The sequence below is a fragment of the Hydra vulgaris genome, chromosome 14, assembly GCF_038396675.1.
Source record: "Hydra vulgaris chromosome 14, alternate assembly HydraT2T_AEP".
NCBI classification, from domain to species: domain Eukaryota; kingdom Metazoa; phylum Cnidaria; class Hydrozoa; order Anthoathecata; family Hydridae; genus Hydra; species Hydra vulgaris.
In genome coordinates this window covers 27,972,202-27,994,532 of record NC_088933.1, presented here as the reverse complement: position 1 = coordinate 27,994,532, position 22,331 = coordinate 27,972,202, and the positions used below count along the sequence as shown (strand labels likewise).

General features: G+C 25.9%; 1 protein-coding gene across 2 annotated transcripts; it reads right to left on the bottom strand.

The window, feature by feature from the left end:
* Window positions 1–550: 550 nt before the first annotated feature.
* On the bottom strand, window positions 551–21,373 carry LOC100214259 (cyclin-dependent kinase 5 homolog). 2 transcript variants are annotated; one of them, XM_065818171.1, is made up of 16 exons: window positions 20,871–21,373; window positions 18,541–18,677; window positions 17,743–17,874; window positions 16,717–16,773; window positions 16,469–16,583; window positions 14,502–14,596; window positions 12,681–12,743; window positions 12,511–12,572; window positions 11,899–12,081; window positions 10,433–10,523; window positions 10,295–10,358; window positions 10,002–10,050; window positions 9,701–9,743; window positions 9,506–9,596; window positions 1,552–1,632; window positions 551–1,458 (listed from the first exon to the last, which is right to left on the bottom strand). In XM_065818171.1, exons 1-16 carry the CDS (start codon window positions 21,055–21,057, stop codon window positions 1,424–1,426), a joined length of 1,485 nt encoding a protein of 494 aa, XP_065674243.1. In that variant the 5' UTR covers window positions 21,058–21,373; the 3' UTR covers window positions 551–1,423. The 2 variants fall into 2 exon arrangements, with proteins under 2 accessions (XP_065674243.1, XP_065674244.1); XM_065818172.1 differs by having other exon boundaries at window positions 20,934–21,341.
* Between the last annotated feature and the right edge of the window lie 958 nt (window positions 21,374–22,331).

Genomic DNA, 22,331 nt, shown 5'->3' with positions numbered 1-22,331 from the left:
GGGCACCATGTCACACGGCTAAATTAGTTAAAAAATATCTATCAGAACAAAATATTCCATTACTTGATTGGCCAAGAAAATTTTCTGACCTAAGTCTTATAGAAAATGTTTGGGGGCTCCTATAAATATATATAAAACCGATATTAAGGTTGCTTTAGGAGATTCAGTGAAAAATCGCAACCATTTTTTACTGATTCTCCTATGAAATCGTAACCAAAAAATTTAAAAAAAGAAAAGAAAAAAAAAAGCAACTTTATTATCGATTATATGATTTTGTAAGACTGCTGGGGTTCAACACAAATATTCAACCCAACAGTCATACTTTGTAATCTTTGTTATTCTCGCCTACTTTTGATCGTGAGTTATACAATAAGCCTGAAACTTTCGACACCTACCAATGATCATGACACTTAATAATGATCATGACACCTACTAATGACCATGACTTATCCAATAAGCCCGAAAACTTTTGGCAAAGAAAACTGTTCTTTGTCGAAATTTAATTATTGGATAAATAAATCGACAGAAATCAGAATAAAAGCAATTGAAGTAATCATTAAAACTATATAATATAAATTTTGATATTTTACAGCATTTTGTTCATTCATTTATAGTAGAAAGAAAAATAGTGTAATACACTGATATTATAAATTAAACTCTTAAAAACAAAAAATATATGCACTGTCTAAAAACAATTTTTGGAAATCAAGCTGCAATATTTGTCATTCAAACTACATAAAAACTATATCTAAAAATTTCATCGAAAAATAACTTTGTGCTATTTCAACAGAAAACTCTAAAGCGAAAAAAAAGGGGGTGTTTTCATTAAATGGCATCTATTAAAAAAAGGATAAATGTCATAAAATATTGGCTAGCACAAATTATTTACTATATACATAATATACTTGCAGAAAATACTTATAAGAACCTAGTGTATTGAATTTATCAATAGAAGTATAAATTTTCTTTTTCATAAAAAAGTAAAAAACAAAAACGCAAAACAATTCACTTCGGTAGTCAAAACAATCCGTTTCGACCATTAAGTGTGTTTCGTTAATGAAAGGTTCAATAAGTTATCTGAAAGGCTTTAAAACAGAAAAATCTTTCACGCAGTGCAAAGTAGAATGGTACCAGCCATAAAATAGGAGATAAAAGTCTCCACAATGCAACTGATCTTGAGGAAAAGAAATTAAGTTCTCATCAATAGAAAAATGCATTTATAACAAAACTGACATCAATGGAATTATTTTTTCCTCGTCTTCATAGTTGAAGTTTTTAATGTTTGTACATTTTCATTATGAATTTGATCAAAATTTCTCTTAAAGGTTCATTTCAAACAGTTTATTTAGAGAAATTGTACTCGAACCACGCATCTTCTGATAATTAAATTTATCAGGCATTCTGTGCAACTATTAATATGCGCTTAAAATAATAAACTTAAACGACGTCGACTACCGCCTAGGAAAACAAAAAAAGGTAATAAATCCACTCAATCATCAAATACATTATAAAAGAAATGAAACAACACAACATTAAAGGCTACCAAATTACCTGATCGTTCTTGGCGCACAGCAGACCTAAACCCGGGATCTTTTGATAAGTGCATATCACTCAATGAAAATATTGATTCAGCTAAATTTAAAAATACCACAATTAATAAAACTTGGCAAAGATTTTAATCTCGAGAAAATACACTGCTTAGTGGGTACATTGTGTTCAGTGGGTCAGAATAGATAAAAACTATAATTAAAAAAATTAATAATTAAATGAAAGTGATTTTATCACATATATTTGCATATATATCAGCATAATATAAAAGCCAGGTAAATTCAAATATATTACCTGTAGTGATCGACCGAAACTGAAAAAAAGCCTAAACCGAAATAAACCGAAATTTCGGGTACTCTAGTTCACTGCCGAATCCGAAACCGACATTTCGGCTAGTCAAAATTAATTTAATTACAAAAATTTATTTAAAAATACAATTTTACGTTTGTTGTTTTTTTATACTCGTATTATGTTAAAGTTGATTACACGCGTATTACAAATTGAGATTAAATACATAAGTTGGCGATATAAGTTAATAGCGAAAGTTAAAAACTGGCAGATTTTCTCTGCAAAACAAGGTTTTTTCGAGGTATTTTGTTTTTCAACCGAAATTTTGCTTTTTACTGAATTTATAAAAAGTACCGAAACCGAAATTTTGGTATCGGTTCAAATTGAAATTTCGGCCGAAACCGAAACAGAATTTCGGTCGATCACTAATTACCTGTATTATCTGTATGTTGCACACTGTATCGTTAAATGTACTACTACTACTACTACTACTACTACTACTACTACTACTACTACTACTACTACTACTACTACTACTACTACTACTACTACTACTACTACTACTACCACTACTACTACTACCAGTATAGTAGTTTTATTTGTACTATTACTGGTAGTAGTAGTAACTACATATAGTAGTAGTGGTAGTAGTAATAGTAGTAGTAGTAACTACATATAGTTAACTACTACAACAACAACTACTACTACTACTACTACTACTACTACTACTACTACTACTACTACTACTACTACTATTACTACTACTACTACTACTACAGCTACCAGTATTACAAATAGTAAAATAAATGATAATAATGATTATTATAATAGTAATAACAATAAAAAAAAAAAAACTGCTACCAGATGTATATTTAAACATCAAATATTTGAACACACATACAGTAGCAAACGAGGAGTAGTCAATCATTGCCACCATCAATTATTAGTAAACATAATCCAACATCAAAAAGATTTTACAAAAATTGCTCAATGAAATTTGGTTTGAACCACAAAGACAATTGCTGATAGTGCTAGCTAGATTTTTTACTGCTTTTGTCTAAAAGAGTTTCAAAGTTAATGTCTTAAAAGGTACCTCCCAACCCCTCCCCCTGAGTTTTGTTGCTTAAGAAGTTCAAGGCAGCAAAAAAGGCAAAAAAAATAGTTACATAGTATTATAAAAAAATTGATTCCACTAACTAATCAAAGTTAAAACTGTGTGATCTTAAGGATATTCCTGGGTCCTGGAGGATCCTGGAGGATATTCCCGGGTCCTGGAGGATGAGGAATCAAGTAATCTCAATGCAGTAACCATTTTTTCGTGCTATTGAAAACTTAAGTGACACGTGGATTCTTTTTTACATTATCACTTCATTAGTTGAACTTTTATACACATAGTATTATGGAGTAGACTCATGTATTATGGAGTAGACTCATATGTATTATGGAGCAGACTCATATATTGATGGTGTTCTATTGACGTCACGATGTAAACATTACTATTCCGACGCCATCTTGTAGGTCAAACTAACGCATTAGCTTAAAGAGCTTTAACGCAAGGCCAATTACTATTATCTGTTAATGTGGTTCCTATAGAAAAAGATTGTTAAAAAGTTTATTATTTTGATTAAATTTATATAGAATTTAATTCTCTTTCTCATGATGTAATTAATTTTTTTTTGTTTAAACTAAAACTCAATATTAAATAACTTGTTTTCTAAACACTGCCAAACAAGTTAATTAACCTTAGCAACTAAGTAAATTGCAAATAATATAATCTGAAACATTCTCAAACTTAATAAATAACCAAAAAAATAAATACAACTATTTGTGTTAACATTTTAAAAACCTTATGTTATGTATTCTAAGGCATTTTATTAAATTTTTGTTTTGAATTAATTTACATGACTCATAGTACAGTAAACATAGTTTGGTTGTTTAAGTATGCTCAATAAAGTATTAAATGGTTTTAGTATTTTTAATTGCTCTGTATATAAATAATATGCTGATGTTTATTCTATTGTAGTATCTAAAAGTGTTTAATATTTTTTAACAATAATACAATACAAGCAAGCAAAACCACAAACTTAGAAGAATGTGTCATTTTAGAGGCAATCAACACTCATGCAAAAAACGTACAAAAAGTTACAGAAGTTCCAAATGATTACGATTTTACTATAAACTAAAATACTACAAACTTAAAATTGTTGAAAATTTATGTTAACCTTTAGCTGACATTCCAGAATGTTTTCCATAAAACATAGACTTTATATTTATAATTCCACTCCTCACATGGTTGCTGTTCATAAGTTTTACTTTAAAGTTAAAAGTTGTGTGTTTAAAATATAGCTGCTCTTTACATCAAATTCTGCAGCGAAAAAAGTAGACGCATTTGTTTAAAGTTCGATATGAAGGTCTTCAATAAATAGGAAGTAGAAGATATGAAGCAAATCAAAAAATTTATGAAATAAGTTGTAACATTTCAAGGACTTTTACGTAGAGTACAAGTATATTGTATGTTGATCTTGTGCCACCAAATAAACATTTCTAAAATCATATGAAGCTGTTGCAGTATTATTTATGGCTTGTCCTGCTTAAAGAAATTAAAAAAATTGGAAAAAAGACTATTCATCATTGAATAGAGTTGTAAAACCTTATTACAGTAATAAAATGGTATTAATGTATTGTCAGAGCACCGCGAATCATGAAAAATTGTGGAATGCAGATAAAAATATTGATTATCATTTAAAAAATTGATTTTACTTCATAGATTAGTTAGCAAAGTCTACATTACAATGTTTACCCAGGTTTTCAATTTTACTACATGGATTAATTTGCAACACTGAAGTTAGCTTGTGTAGTTTTGTCTTATTGAATTCTATGATGCTTCTTAAGCTATTTTTGATGTCTGAAAACAAAAACAGCTCAAGCAAAGTTTTTATTCAAAGTTTAGAATGATGGAAAATCCTAAAAGCAGTCAAAAAAGGGTTAGTTGATTTAAGTCAGCCAAAAAAGAAGATTCTTTCATATTAAAAAGAGTTTAAGTTTTTGTGACTTATTAGTTATTTATGCTTTTATTTTGTGTTTTCTCAAAGCAAAGTTTTTCAATGAGTACACCTTGAAAATATGCTCAAATTTACACAATATAATTTTAATGAAAAAAAATCTGTTTCAAAAACTCAACAAAAGTGTAGTTTTTTTCTTTCCATAGGAATCTAATTAATGAAAAAAAATCTGTTTCAAAAACTCAACAAAAGTGTAGTTTTTTTCTTTCCATAGGAACCATTACAATGATAATAAGCCTATAAGATATCGAGGTGGGAGCGGGTAAACCCCAAAAACTTAAAATTAGAAGTAAATGTCCATGAAATCCTCCACAAAAATGGATCTTCTGCAAGTCGTCTATTTTTTTCCAAATCCAAAATATTATATACTTTTTTATTTCAACAATAGGTGTTTCACTGTATATATTGTTGTCAAAATGGAGGAATATGCTCAAACATTACAGGGTGCTGCTGCAATTCGGTATGTTGCAAAATTACAGCTTGTTAGTGGGGTAGACCCTTATAAATTGAAATGTAGCGAATGGGACACAAATCCTAAATCACTTCCTTCCGTGGAGTATCCAGACATTGTAAACTATTACGTCTACACAAAAAGTGCTTATACAATGAATTAAAATCTTATAAACCTCTAGATGCATACTACCAGTTCGTCAGCGGTTGGGTTTTTGATTTGGCAAGCTATGTTGTGAATAACCGTGTCATTGTTAAAGCCAAGGTAGGAATTAGCAATATCAACAATTTAAGTATACACGTATACATATATGCTTACAATTATATATATATATATATATATATATATATATATATATATATATATATATATATATATATATATATATATATTCAAATATATATATATATCATTCATTGTTCAGGTGAGACACTCTCAGAGTATCAGCCGGCCACCACTACAACCTTGGATTATTGCTGAAAAGAGTGAAAATATTTTAGCTGCACACTGCAACTGTATGGCAGGTTTAGCTGAAACATGTACTCATGTCAGTGCCACGCTCTTTGCAATAGATGCTTCTGTGCGCTTAGAGAAAAGCCGAACTGTTACTGAAGAAGCAGCATACTGGATGCTATCATCAAATGTGAAGAAAGTAACATATTCTAGGCTAAAAGACATTGATTTTACATCGGCAACAACGATGAAAAAGAATCTTGATAATCTCAGACACCTATTAGACAATATTATTTACAGCCTCTTCGTTTGTAGAACCTCCCAACACTACGGAAATGAACAATCTTTTTCAAAAATTACATGACACTGGCGCTAAACCAAGTATACTGTCAATAGTACCTAACTTTGTTGAATCTTACGTTCCTAGGTTATTATCTTCCTTGTACCCCTGGGTTTCTGTAGAACTACGGAAAGACCGAGGCACATCAGCAACACTTGAGGATATAGATGAGTTGTGTACTCAAATTCTAACTAGTAACACGCTGCTTACAACTAAGGAAGCGTGTCAACTTGTAGAAGAGCAGACTAGAAGTCAAGCTGCAAGCCACATGTGGTTTAGATTCCGCGCAGGCAGAATAACTTCTTCAAATATGAAGAAAGCATGCATTACTTCGCCCTTAAAACCATCAATAAGCACTGTAAAATCTATATGCTATCCTTCATTACTTAAGTTTAAAACAGCGGCTACAGACTGGGGGTGTCAGCACGAATCAGGAGCTCTAGATTGCTATACTAACTTAATCAAAGACAAGCATACTGAATTAAAAATTTCTAAAAGTGGCCTACATATCGACCACAACAACTCATATTTAGGAGCAACTCCAGATTCATTAGTATCTTGTAATTGCTGTGGCAAAGGAGTATTAGAAATAAAATGCCCATTTTGTCTTCGAGATATAGATATTCAGGGTTGCGTAGACAAAAGGTCATCACTGGAGAATGTTTATGGCAAACTGCATTTGAAAAAATCTCATGCACATTATTACCAGGTTCAAACACAAATGTTTGTGTGCAAAGTAAAGTTTTGCGATTACTTTGTTTGGACCAAAGCAAGTTCTCACTTGGAAAGAATATAAGCTATGGAAAGACATTTTGCCACGGTCTGCTCTACTTGAGCAACCGTTGCCAAAACAAGTACTTGGCATAGTTTTGCTAACAAGGATAAAATAATTTATAGTTTCTATAAAAAAAAAAACAATGTTTTTACACATGTTTTAAAACAATCTTTTTAAAATGTATAATGAAAATAAATAAAAAATATTCTATAATTAAAAAATCTTTTAATTTAAACTTTTATTTCACCTATCAAATTCGAATTAGAGAAGTTGTATTTTATATAGTACACAATTCTAAAAGAAGTTGTCATGTATATTATTTTAAACGTGCTAGTCCAGCATTTTTTGTCAATTTGAGCATATTTTTAAGGTGTATTTGAAAATTGATTTCTTAAAAATCCAGATAACTTAAAACGTTTAGAATCATGTTTGTTTATAGTATCAACAAAAGGTTGTGTTGTTAAGTCATTATTGATATTAATTATTAAGTTCCAGTTGTTTGCATTCATCGTTGAATTCAATGAAATCACTAAAAATCTGCACATGTCCAACACACTTCACTTTCAGTGGTATATAGAATTGTACATAAGGCCCACAACTAACAACATCTTTAAATAAAAAAGAGTCACCTCTTCTGAGAAAATCATTGCACATTTATCAATGAAATAAAAAAGATCTTCTAAACATTATTGTTTGAATGGATACATATATTCCTTGAAAATGTTTTAATACTTACAGATTTACTATAGATTTACTAATAGAAGTCATTGAAATGTTGTAACTTATTTCAAAAAAATTTTTAATTTGATTTGTGCCTTTTCCTACATATCTTAAAGCTAATGTAGATCTTCCAATGAATTTCGTCTACTATATATACTTTTATTTCCAGTAGAATTCAATGTAAAGAACGGTTAATTAAAAACACTGCTTTTAAGCAAGCTTTTAAAGTCAAAGTTTAACTTATGAACAGCACTCATGTGATAAGTTAAATAGTCAATAAAAAGTCAATGTTTTATGAAAAACATTCTTGACATGACAGCAAAAAGATACACATATATTTTCAACAACTCAAAGTTTATAATAAAATTATAATCATTTGGATCCTTTGCAACTTGTTTACGTTTTTTGCACGAGAGTTGATTGCCTCTAAAATGACACATTCTTCTAAGTTTGTGGTTTTGCTTGTTGCCAATTATTATTGTTACTAATTACTATTAAATACTTTTAACATACTACAGCTATTAAATAAGTAATTTATATACATAGCATTTTAAAATAATAATACAATTTAATAAACTTATTTAACATGCTTAAACAACCAAAATGTTTTCGCTGTTTCTGAGTTATGCTAGTTACTAATTGATAAAAAAATATATATATATAAAAAAGAATTGTATGTGTTATAATACTTAACAGAAGATCTTAAAAATGTAAAACAAATAATTTAGTCTATTTTTGAATGGTTTGAAGTACTTTATGTTCAGTTTACTTAATTGCACATTACTTAAAACACACTTTTGAAAACAAGTTATTTAATAGAGTTTTATTTTAAGCAAAAATAAATAAATTATATCGTGAGATAGAGAATCAAATTCTACATAAATTTACTCAAAAATAACTTTTAAAAATTTATCCACTACAAGATATGTTATCTTAATAGTTGTAATTAAATACGTTATGTTAATAAACGTTCGCTTTGTTTACTTTATTTGCCATACAGTATGGCGGCCGCGAATTTTAACGTCACGTGATAGAATACCATCAATATTATGGAGTAGACTCATATGTATTATGGAGCAGACTCATATATATTATGGAGTAGACTCATATGTATTATGGAGTAAACTAATGTGTTATTCACTCCTTTTGATATTATAAGTTTCAATAACATAAAAAAATTACTGTAAACATCAATTCGTAGTAAAAATTCCTTCAACTAAACTCAGAACCTCTGAAAAACATAATATTAATGCCATGTCTTAATGGAAAAAAAAAGAAATTTAATAATGGGATTGAAAACTATAATGATATATAAAAATTCAGTGGTTGAAGAAATTGGCGTTGATATACTATTATCTTTATATACTACTACTGCTATATATAGCAACTAATGACTTTGCAATCACAATATTTTCATTACATATTACATATTTATCGAAAAAAAATATATAAGATAAAAATAAATAAAAAAGTTCATAAACCCAAAAACACATTATAGCATCTGAAAAAAACACAGTGGCATCCAAAATATAATTGATTTACATTACTTCCACAGTAGTGAAGTAATGTAAAGACTTTCAATTGTGTAGTTAAAAAGATTGTTTCATAAACGAATCCTTGACTTTGTCCCTGAAAATTGACCCTGTCCCTTAAAGTGCACCACTGAACTTATTTCTCTGTGCTGCAGCTCATCAAGGTTCAACACTCAAAGCTTTAGCTGGTATGAGAGGAATTAAAAACAAAAATTAAAAAAAGGTTAAAAAGTACAAGTCTGGGACTTCAGTTTGGCTAGGACTACCTTGGTACTTTTTAACCAAAAATCAAATTACAAACACACACACAAAAAAAAGTTGTTAAAACTGACTTACTCTCACTTAGATTGAAGACATCTGTTCCTAAAGAAGCAAAGTAGGAATGCTTCATTCCTGCAAAAGCATCAATACGTGCTGCAGGTACAAACTTAAAAAGAAAAATGCATAAGAAATATTAAATGCTTTATGTTAAATGTTATATACATTATAATGAAAGTGTTATACATTAATAAATAATTAATATATACATACACAAATAAATTTTTGTAGCAAATCTAAGCCTTCAAGCTCAATTCTTGATAGTAAAAAAAAAATTAAGATAATAATTTTAGTATATAAATATTTCAGATTTTTTTTTAATATTTCAAAAATTTTTTTAATATTTCAAATAATTCTAATACTAACATTTCAGAATATTTTTAAATATTTTAAATAATATTATTTCAGAAAGTCATTTAATATTAATATTTTGAAGTATTTTTTAGTATTAATATTTCAAAACTTTGTTACTATTAGAAAATAAGATAATTAAAACTTGAAATAAATAGGAAACCTTGGTAAATGATTATGCAATTTCTCAGGTCTATAGTTTGGAAAACGACCTACAAAATTTAAAAACACAAAAAGGTAATGCAGAGATATATTACAAAAGAGTTGACCTGAAAAAAATCAGCTCAATATTTTTATAATTTAACTCTTAAAAAATGGATCTGTATGCACATGAAAACAATCAGTAAATCAGGAAGAAAAACACTAGACATCAGTCTCAAAAAGTAATCATCTAATAATACATGATCAATAATTCAATAATTTAGAAAAAGAATAATTTAAAAATCTGTTACAAACCTGCTATAAATTCTGGGTTTGTTGTTATACCAGGCCATGTTTTTTCATTTGGTGTGCCTAACATCTATAAAAGAAACTTATTCCTGTCAAACAAAAAAACTTAAATAGTGATTTAGAGAATGTACTAGAAATATTTACCTTAAATATTAAAGTAAGTTCATTGTCAGAGGTAGAACCTGGGAACATGGGTCGACCAGTTACCATTTCATAGAATATGCATCCTACACCCCTAAATAAAAATATGACCATATTGAATTAATTTAAATTTCAAAAAGAGTGGCGCATAAAGGTGAAGACCTTGAGATGAATAAAAAATGTGTAACATAAGTGTATTGTGATGACATCATTAAACTCTTATTAGCCTTTTGTATTTATGAACATTTGCTTTTTTTATACTACGGCAATATACTAACTAATTAACTCAAAAAATGGAGAAATTTTATTAGAGAAATTTCATTAGAACATATTTTTACTAAAAATCTACTTTTAGTGGAAAGTGTTAAGCTAACTACCTACAAAACTTTAGTGGAAAGGCATTAGAGACCTTTAACAAACTAAAATTAAAATATTAATTTGAATAATTCTTTAATAAAATTTTTTTTAAAAAACCAGTACAAAAATTTCTGTCCAGTTATTGGATAGGAAATGCGAGGATAATTGGGCCAAAAAAAATACACTTCATTAAAATTGATATCTTACAAGAACTACTAAAGATATCACAAAATAGTTAGTGTAAAGTATGTTTATTTAGGTTAAAAAATATAAAAAATGACCTAGATTAAAAGCTTTAAGGAATATTATCAAAAACAAGTTTTAAAACTTCTTATGTAGTATAAGTTAACATAAACTTTTAAAATGAGTGTGAAAATCTGGCTTTAGCACCATAAAAACAAAAACTGCTTTAAAAAATTTGTTTTCATTAAAAGTGCAGGCAAGTATAAAGAAAACAACATTAGTAAATTTTTGATCATGTAAAGAACTGGAAGGGATGTCTTGTTTGGGTTAGGAAGGCTTAAGCCCAAATCATTCTCGCTATAATCAATCTACCACACAACCCGTTAACTACTTAAACCTGGCTTAAAAAATAAACTTTTCTCCTATAGATCTTATAAATATCAAATACCAAACAAAACAAAAAAAAAGATCTTGCAAGAGTTATATTTTGGTTACATATATTTTACTTATTTTCAGCATACAAACTTGTAAATGAAATGTAATTAAGTTATTAAAAATGTTGTTAAATAAAATTAAAGTTAATTTTTCCTATAGCTACAGCATGTTTCGCTTATTATTTTTCTGTTTTATTAAACTAAATGGAATATTTCATTTTTAAATTATGCAGCACTTTAAAACAATGGATGACTTATAACTACATAAAACTGCTGGTCATTGCTGTTGCGTCCATACCTGAATATTTGTTGCGTCCATACCTGAATACTTGTTGCTGAATATTTCGATTAAAAAGAATAGCTAAACTTTGTTTTCAAAAATAACAATTTCTAATAGATCAAAATAATCTCTATAAGTAATGATCAATTAATCAATAATTAGGTGGTGATGAAGGCATTAATTCAGGTAAATTCTTATTAAATGTGAAAACATACCACATATCTATAGAAGCATTATACACTGTAGAGCCAAGCAATACATCAGGAGGCCGGTACCATAATGTTACAACTTCATTTGAATATGTTTTTGTTGGTACAGATTTTGCACGAGCTAATCCAAAGTCTGCTAGTTTTAATTCACCTTTTTCATTTATCAGCAAATTCTGAGGCTTTAAATCTCTAAAACACACAAGTATAAATATTATGATTATGATAATTTATTATAACTTTTTGATAATTTACTTACATGCATAAATACATATATATATATATATATATATACATATATATATATATATATATATATATATATATATATATATATATATATATATATATATATATATATATACATACATATATATACATACATATATATACATATATATATATACATATATATACATACATATATATATACTTTAAACTTTTATTTTAAATCATAAACTTGAGAAGATCAAACTTTTTTAAATGTTTGATTATTAGAGTAATTATAGACCATACAGAGAAAAACAAAAAAAAAAACATTATAAAAATGAGTTTTAAAAACATAACATAAAAATCCAAATATAAATAGGAATAATATTAAAAAAAAAACAAATTTATTACCTATGCAAAACTTTCCTTTTGTGACAATAATGAAGGCCTCTTAATATTTGAAACAAAAAGAGCTAAAAAAAAATGATTTAAAGTTAAGTAATTATAATAAATTAATAACTTATATAAAAACAGGTAAAAAAAAAAAAGAGTCAATAGTAACAGCAAACAACTAAACTCACTTTAACATTTGATAATGCGATAATTCCTCCACAGTCATCCATGTATGATTTCAAATCTTTTTCCTTAATAAATATAATTTTTAAAATTATATTTAATGACAATCAAGGTTATCATTTTATTATTTTTTGGGTTCAAAATAATTGTTGGGCATTAATGTCTTTGACTATTTACAAGACCTGTTTAAAAAGGGGCAACCAATCTTTATATATTTTGTCAGAGAAAATGAACACGAATAAAACATAATAAATATGATGAACAGAAAATAATTAAAGAAAATATTAGTTTCTTATTAAATCAGGTATATAAAGATATTTGCATGTGTGTATCCATGTATGGACTACTATATGCATGAACTACTCAAAACCAAATCATATACCAAAATCATATTATTTATTTCTCTTTTTGATAAACAACTATTTTATATCAAAATATCTATAAATTCAGAGCAACTGCCAATAGCCTAAATAAAAAAACATCAGGAGAGTTATTAAAACCAAACTCTCAAATGGAATAATTCTCTAATAAACTCAAATAAAATCCTTTGCTTACAGTAGAACTCAATTTCGGAATACTCAAATAGCTTCTTTCCGAAGCAGCTTACACAATGTAAAACAATCTGAAATCAAGCTTTTACATCTTTTTTCATTTTTAATTGTTACAAGAACCCTTTAAATGCAAGTAAGACCATTACTTGTGTCTATTCTGATTAAGCGAAGGTAACAAGTGGAGTACCACATGTATCAGCATACGTATCAACCTGACTGGAAAGGAATGACAAGAATGTGAAAGTAACAACAATAATAACAAAAAGAACTTATGATTGCATATTCAAAGCAATATTGATATCCTAGTAGATCAGCCAAGTTGGTCTTTCAATAATGAAAAGTGGAAAGTCATGAAATTTAGTTAAAAGCCTAACAAAAACATTGAAAATTATTATCTTCCCATAAAAAAAAGAAAAGATACTTGAGCTGTTTTTAACCTTGAAACAACAAAAGCTCAGCAAAACCTAATTGTAAGTTGTAATTTTTAACAATAAATTAAAATGGAATGAGCGCATTAGACGCAACTCAAATAAAACAAATGTAATCCCAGGCATGCTTAATCAGACATTGAGGTATTGGAGAGAGCCTATTTTTGTCAAATACAACATTAGTTTGACCTCTTTCAGAATATTGCGCATCTGTTTGAAAGCCCTTTCAAAAAAGACAGAAATTTTAAAAGCTCAGCATAGAAAAGATCAACAAATTTTGTATGAGCAATATGAAATATAGATTACAAAGCTTGTCTAACTCATCTCAACCTGCAAACTCTTAGAATAGGGAATATAACATTTTAAAACGTAAAGTAGCTCTTTTTAAAATCCTGACATTCTTCAAACAAAATAAAAAAAGAAAAATAATAATTGACCTTCATATGTAGATACTGCCTGCCAAAATTAAACTCTCAGCCAATGTATGTACTGAAACCCTCAAATGCCGAACATATAAACATCAAATAAATCCTGTTCTTAAAACAATTATTGTTAAGTTTTTTTAGTGTTTGTTGTTAAAAAACTAAAAAAAAATTTCATTGTTTTGCATAGAGTTATTCATTAACTTAGGTTTTCAGAAAATTATATTAAGGAACCTGTTTATTACGTTAATAACAATTTAAAAAACAAATTAATAACTAAAACTATGAAAATTATATAAATTGATTCTATTGATTGTAACTGATTGATTGGAATTTATTGCAATCTATCTCATTAAAATACACATACACAAAAGAATCAAAAACTAGAAAATAAAAATAACAAAAATAGAAACAAAACAACCTACTAAATATTCAAAAACCAGCGTCAATGATTTTGGTGTGTGTATGATATCATGAAGTGTCACAATATTTGCATGCTTTAAATCTTTAAGAATTGAAACTAAAAAGATATATGTAACACATGAGTCAAGTTATGAATGAACTTGTATCGAAAATTACAAATAGCCTAGTAAATACAACTTCACACACATATATATATTTTTAACATATCTTTATTTTTCTATTACTAATTTTTATTGTATTTCATTTATATTATATAAATTATAGTTTTATTTTTAATAAACTGCTATACATAATAAATTTAAGAGCATTTAAACTTAATTTTTATTTATTCATTTAAAACTTTTAAATTCAATTCAAAGGGTTTGTATATTTTTAAGATGTTACAAAAATGTTCTTGTAGTAAACATTACTTGCAGTAAGTGATCCTTAAAACTCTCTCAAGCATAAATTTTAATAACAAATAAAAAAATTTAAAACAAATTCCCAAAAAATTTTCAATAGAGATTTGTGTCACAGAATAATTTACAATGTGGATCAGAAAGTCCATTAGCTTTAATGGAGTGTCTCCTTGGATTTTTTATACTGATAATGCATTGTTTTATCTCCCCAGGGAAGCAGTTGTGTTCATATCTTAGTTTTACAAAACCAATTATTTTATTTATATGGCATAATTACTTTTTAAGTATAGTAAAAATTAAAATTAGTGTTTAAAGTATAGAGAATATACTTGTATACTTTTTTTTTTTATAGCCATACAGGCTTGCGTAAACATTTACTTTAAAATATATTATGCATAAATGTGTGTATATTTGTTTGTATATTTTAACATAAATTTTTTATTTTAAAATGTTTTAAATTGATTGGGCCAAAATAAGGTATTCTTTAGATCCATGTTTGGGTGTCACAATTCTAAAATTTAATGAACTAAAAGTAAAAATATAAAAGAACTAAAATATATGCAGTAGTTGCTTTCTTGTTACTGGTTGTGGAGTTTCTCATCAGTGTACACAAGCTGCTACTGTAGACAACTTAATCGGTAACTGTTTACAATTAGGAAAATATACAAAACAAATAGACAGTCACTAATTAAAAACAAACAAAAAACAAAGAGTGAATGTATTGAAAATGTGGCATTTAAACTAAAAACACAAGGATCGCCTTCAAAATGTGGCATTTAAACTAAAAACACAAGGATCACCTTCAAAATATGGCATTTAAACTAAAAACACAAGGATCACCTTCAAAATGTGACATTTAAACTAAAAACACAAGAATCACCTTTAAAATGTGGCATTTAAACTGAAAATACAAGGATCACCTTCAAAATGTGGCAATTAAACTAAAAACACAAGGATCATCTCTATTAGAGTTGATGCACACAATTCTATGTGTAACAGAAGTAGTAAACAATTTTCTCTATAAAACAAACAATCATGGAACAGCAAATCTCACTTGTACTTTTAGGCAATGCAATAAAAAAACTTTTTTTATTATTACAACTGGATTGAATGGAAAAGATTCTGTGGACAGAAACATTTTTCTAAAACTAAAGTATCTTAAAAACAACTAGATGAGTTTTATAGTATAAAGCAAGTTGAAATTGTTTCTAACCAGAATGAAGTTAACATCAGAAATTTAGTATATATAAAAAATCCATCTGATTTGATCTTGCATATTAATAGAAAAAAAGATATTAACCAGTTAATTTAAAGCAACAACCCCTCCTCCCAGGTGAGATGCTATCAAACCTAATGGGTTCTCTGGTCGTCAGTGTTTCTCAGGATAAAGTTTTATAATAATTTAACATATTTTAAGTTGATAAAAGTCTTATAATAATAAATGATAAGCTAGTTAATTAAATTTAAATCTAGGTAATCAGACTTTGCGTCAGCTAATTTTAAAGTTTATGTGTAATGAGAAAGTTAGAATACTTTTTGATTTTAATAAAGAAATTTTAAATAGATTCAACCTTCCCGAATTGCAGTACACGGCGCACCCTCTTCATGTTCAAGACGAATTTCTTTTAAAGCAACTATAGTGTCAGTTAAACGACTCTTCCCTTTAAAAACAGTAGCATAGGTCCCCTAAACATTAACTTTAAATAAAAAAACAATGAATAGAAAAAATAATAATATTGTTTTTATATAATAACAGTATTATGTGCAAGAGAAACAACTTACTTTGTTTAATAAATAAAAAAATAAAACAACAAGTAACCTCGCCAAGCTTATCAAGCTTTGTGTAAGAGCTCATTTTTCCATATCCGAGCTCAGCCTAAATTTTCATAATAAGAAATTAAAATGACAACGTAACTAATTAATTTTTAAAGAATGCAATGAATAAATAGTAAAAATGTAAAAACATAATACAAAACAGCAAAATAACAGGCTATAATGTAACTTTAAACTGCATATATTTTAAATATAAATGATAGAAATGCCGAACCCAATATTCTGTAAATAGGTTAGATAAATAGTTTTACCTATATACTTATATACCTGAGTGACAACATATGGTGCAAACAAAAATGCTTTTTAAACATTAACATTGTTTTACTTCAACAAAAAGTGTTAATATTTTCTAGGCTGGATGTTTAGAGGATGAAATAAGTGAAGTTACTTATCTAATGATACTCAACCAGTTGTGCATTTTTACATAAATATCTGTAACCCAAAATTGTGCATTTTTATATAAACAACCGTAACCTAAATTTATGCAAATACTTGCACAGCTTAATTTACAAAAAAAAAAAATTTGAACTATTAATTCTTAAAATGCAATTTTATTTGGAAAGTAATGAAATCTATTTCATTTATCTGTTAATACTTTATTTAGTCCACAAATAATACTGAACTTCACTTTGGATATTTATTACAGGTCTTAAACAAGAAATGTAAAATACCATATATACACATAACTATTTACCTAAAACATTATTTAAGTAAATAACCCTTTGCCTTTAATAAAATCAACAATGGCATTTTAAAAATGTCAATATTAATAACCAAAATAACATAAATAATAATAATAATAATAATAATAAAAATAATTATATTAAAAAAATTATTGTCACAAAAATTAAGAAACCTAATAATAACAAAAAAACAAACAATATTTATAATAAAATCAACAAGAATTTATTATATTAATATCTATTATAATGTTGAGAAAATAAATAACAAAGAAAATAAAATAACAGTTTTTTGTAAAAAATTAAAAATAGCATTAAAAATAAAGACATGCCATTGAAGCCCGTCGCTCTTTTCTTGACATAGTTGGTTCAGAAGGTGATGATGGGACAGCTTCACCCTGTTCATACATATTTGGATACAAATTCAGATTTGCTGGCAATGACATTCGCTTTTTCTGCATTTCCTATGTTCAAATAAATGAAAATAAATAATGTATTTCACCTACTCATTTAAATATTAAATAATTTAACAAATTTCAAGAATGACTTTTATCAAATTTTTCTATTGAAGAATTTTTACCAATATAGAATGATTCATAAATACTTTCATAAAGAATTTCATCATAGAAATTAAATCCATATTTTATAAACCAATGTTATTGTTAAAAATAATTTAATATTTATTTCAGATCCTTAGTTTTAATAACTTAAATTTTAATATATATATATATATATATATATATATATATATATATATATATATATATATATATATATATATATATATATATATATATATATATATATATATACACACACGTACATATTACTAATATTTAATAATATAAATTATTGATAAACCCATATTTTATAAACTAAACCTATTACTTACATTAATTAACTACTTTATTTGAGGTTTTAATTTAAAGGACTAAAATTTATATTATATATATATATATATATATATATATATATATATATATATATATATATATATATATATATATATATATATATACATATATACATTACTAGTATTACTTAACTTTAATTTTAAAACATAAAATTAAAACTTTGTTTTTTAATAATACAGAATAAACTATTAAATCTCATTTTTATGATTTACATACCAAAGAAAAATTTGCCATCCTTCGAAATCGAATAGGTGGAGTTAATTTTGGTTGACTATCTAACTCATTACCAGATCCATGACCAGAGTCATTTGACACAACACTTTGAGTTCGACTTGCCAATTTGTTATCAGTGCCTGATATAAAGTAATGATAATAATTAAAAAAAAACACTCTAATATTTTATAGTTTGCTTATAGGGTAACAAAAAATTTCAAAAAGTTCATTAAAACTGTTATTTTAGACACAATTAGCAAATAAAAGCAAAATAAATGTATATATATGTATATAAAAGAGAAAAAAAAGAGAAAAGGAAAAACAAAAGAAATCATTTAAAGAATAAAAAAGTAAATTAAAAATAAAGTAAAATAACAAAAATATTAAAAGGTATAAACAAACTAAACGATTAAAGAAAAAAAAAACAAGAAAATGAATAAAAAAGTAAAAGGAACAAATAGATTTAATAAAATAAAACAAAAGCAATCAATTAAAAGCAAAATTTTAAGTTAAAAAAAGAAGTTCGAAAAAATGTTTGAAAAAATCTTAAAAAGAATTAAGTAAAACAAAAATAATTTGCTACAAATTTTTTACGCTTTTCTCTTTCTGCCAAGAATAACAAATATAATTTATTTTATTTTGTAGAAGTTTTTGTGTTTGCCTTTTCGTTATGTAATTTTTGTTTTCATTTTGTAGTTTTTATGCGTGCCTTTTCGTTTGCGTAAAGTTTGTTATTATTTGTGCTGTTGTTGTTAATTATTTTTATTGTTGTTATTGAGTGTTTTCATATTTTTTTGTCTTTTTATTTAATTTATTATAGCTTAATCATTTTTTTTTTAATCAATTTAATTTACGCTTGCTTTTATTTATTAACATTACTGTTGAATTTTTTGTTTGTTTATTTTATTTAGGTGTCACTCTAATGACTAGTTTTTAACTATATGAGTGACACCTAATTTTATAAAACTATAAAAATTTGTAATTTTCAATTTTTGGTTAAATAAATGGATATATATATATATATACACACACACACACACACACACACACACACACACACACACACACACACACACACACACACACACACACACACACACACACATATATATATATATATATGGTAAATCTACAGTTTAGCTCTAAAAAAATTTAGTTCTAAAATAATTCCATTCTTGTTCTCTCGTTTATAGAGACTTTAAAATATCTTAAATTATTTATTATAAATATCATAATTACTATTATAAATACTTTTTTTAATGAATAATAAAAACTATTACTATTATAAATATACAAATTATCATTATTAATAATTATTATCATTTATTATTATTATTTCATTAATATGCATTTTTACACTTTTCTTCATTTAAAAAAAAAAAAAGAAAAATTGAATTACTTTAGACTGTTGCTAAATTATCATTATAAATATGGTTAAATAAATGGATATATATATATATATATATATATATATATATATATATATATATATCCATTTATTTAACCATATTTTTGGTTAAATAAATGGATATATATATATATATATATACATATGTATACATATATATATATATATATATATATATATATATATATATATATATATATATATATATATATATATATATATATATATATATACATATATATGCATATATATACATATATATATATATATACATATATATACATATATATATATATATATATATATATATATATATATATATATATATATATATATATATATATATATATATATTAGTACTACTATTATATATATATATATATGTATATATATGTATTACTAATATAATTGCTCTGTTCTTTTAAGAACATTGAGCACTCTATTGTGTAGAATACTTTTTAAAGTTGTTTAAATATATATATATATATATATATATATATATATATATATATATATATATATATATATATATATATATATATATATATATATGTATATATATATGTATATATATATGTATATTTAAATATATATATATATTTGTGTGTGTTTATATATATATATATATATATATATATATATATATATATATATATATATATATATATATATATATATATGCTATTAAAAATTAAAACATTATAGTATACAACAATATTTATAAATATAAATAATATATTAATTTAATAATAATATTAAAAAATACAATTACTGGTTTAAATGTTTAAGAAAATTAAAAAACTAATTTTAAAACAATTAATTTGTTTAAACAAATTGTCTTTAAATTAGTTGAAAAAGAGTATTTATTTTTAATAGAAAAATGGTAACATAAGCTTCGACCAAAACTTAAGGGTATTATTATTACCCTTTATGATCTCATTATTATTGCCATTTAAATGCCCGTTGGAGTGACCATGAATATAAATACCATTTTCTTCATGTTCTTTAATTTCACCAATATGAGCTTTATTTAAATCCTCTTCAATTTCAGAGATACTTTCTTCTATTCTTGGTGATTTACTCAGTGACAAAGCTCTCTTCAAACGTTTCATAATTTAATACCGAAGTTAAAACACTTGAAATAATAGAGACGTTTGTGAAGAGAAGGACACTGCCTATGATACTACTTCTAAGATATTAACTTCACCTATACTCATTGATATATACACACTTTTCTTTGCCAAATTATATTAAAGCAAACACAATCAACAAATGTCACTTCATATTTGTCTCCGAAAGGATTTTTTATCACCTAAAGAAATCAAGACTTTGTTAGAATAAAACACGATTTGCAATTTAACCACTCATAGCATCGGATGGATTTACAAAATATCTTGTATTTATCTCGATTTACCATCTAATGTAAACAGAGAATACAGAAAAAATATTTGAATGGATATCGAGGGGAGTTTTGAACTCCACCGCATAACTTAAAATTATTGGTTTTCTAAAAATTTTTATGCCGTTGCCGAGCCCGTAATTAGGTGGTCAGAAAACTCGAAATAAGTAAGCAAGTATATGAGGAGTTAAAATTATTGTTTTGAAGAATTATTCTTGTTTGTAAACGGGATGGTCAAGCCGTTTTTGATTATCGCAGTTAATATGTCTGTTTGAAGTTAAATGTGGACGACAAAAAATGATTTAGTGATATGTTCCCTAATTTCGTAGCTTAAAAGGTTTTTACGAGCGTATTTTCCAAACATTACTTTTAAAATAACACTTTTTCCGTTTACAAGCATCAAAGAAGTAGAAGTTATTATTCAAGATAACAAACTCGTGAATAAAACAGCTGGATAAAACTTAAATTGCCATAAAACCATATTTTAATGGTTTTTAATGAAAAAAATAGAAAAAAGAAGGAAATTAGAAAAAGAATGTGGTTTATAAAAAAAATTCACAATACAAGTGTGTTGGCACTAAAGAGCTAAGGATATCTTATAAACCAAGGAGTTTTCTCTTTTCTCGAATTGAGTTGTATTAAGTTTAGAGTTTTTAAATACCAAGTACCAGTTTTAGGGTCCCCGTACTGTTCAATTATTTTCTTATTTTAATGATATATAAAAACTTTAAACTATATTAATAGTATTGTTATTTTAAATATTGTAGTGCTCCATGACAAGTTTGTCTCCTTTAAGCACCCTAATATCTCGGAAAATAAAAATGTAAGATGACTTGTAACGCATAAATTTTTGTTTTCGTTTACAATGCAACACTAGTTATTGTAGCATTTTATATACGATAATAATATATAATAATTAAATTTAATATATAACAATCGTTAGATTTGCAATAATAACAATGTTATTTGTATCGTAAACGAAAAAAC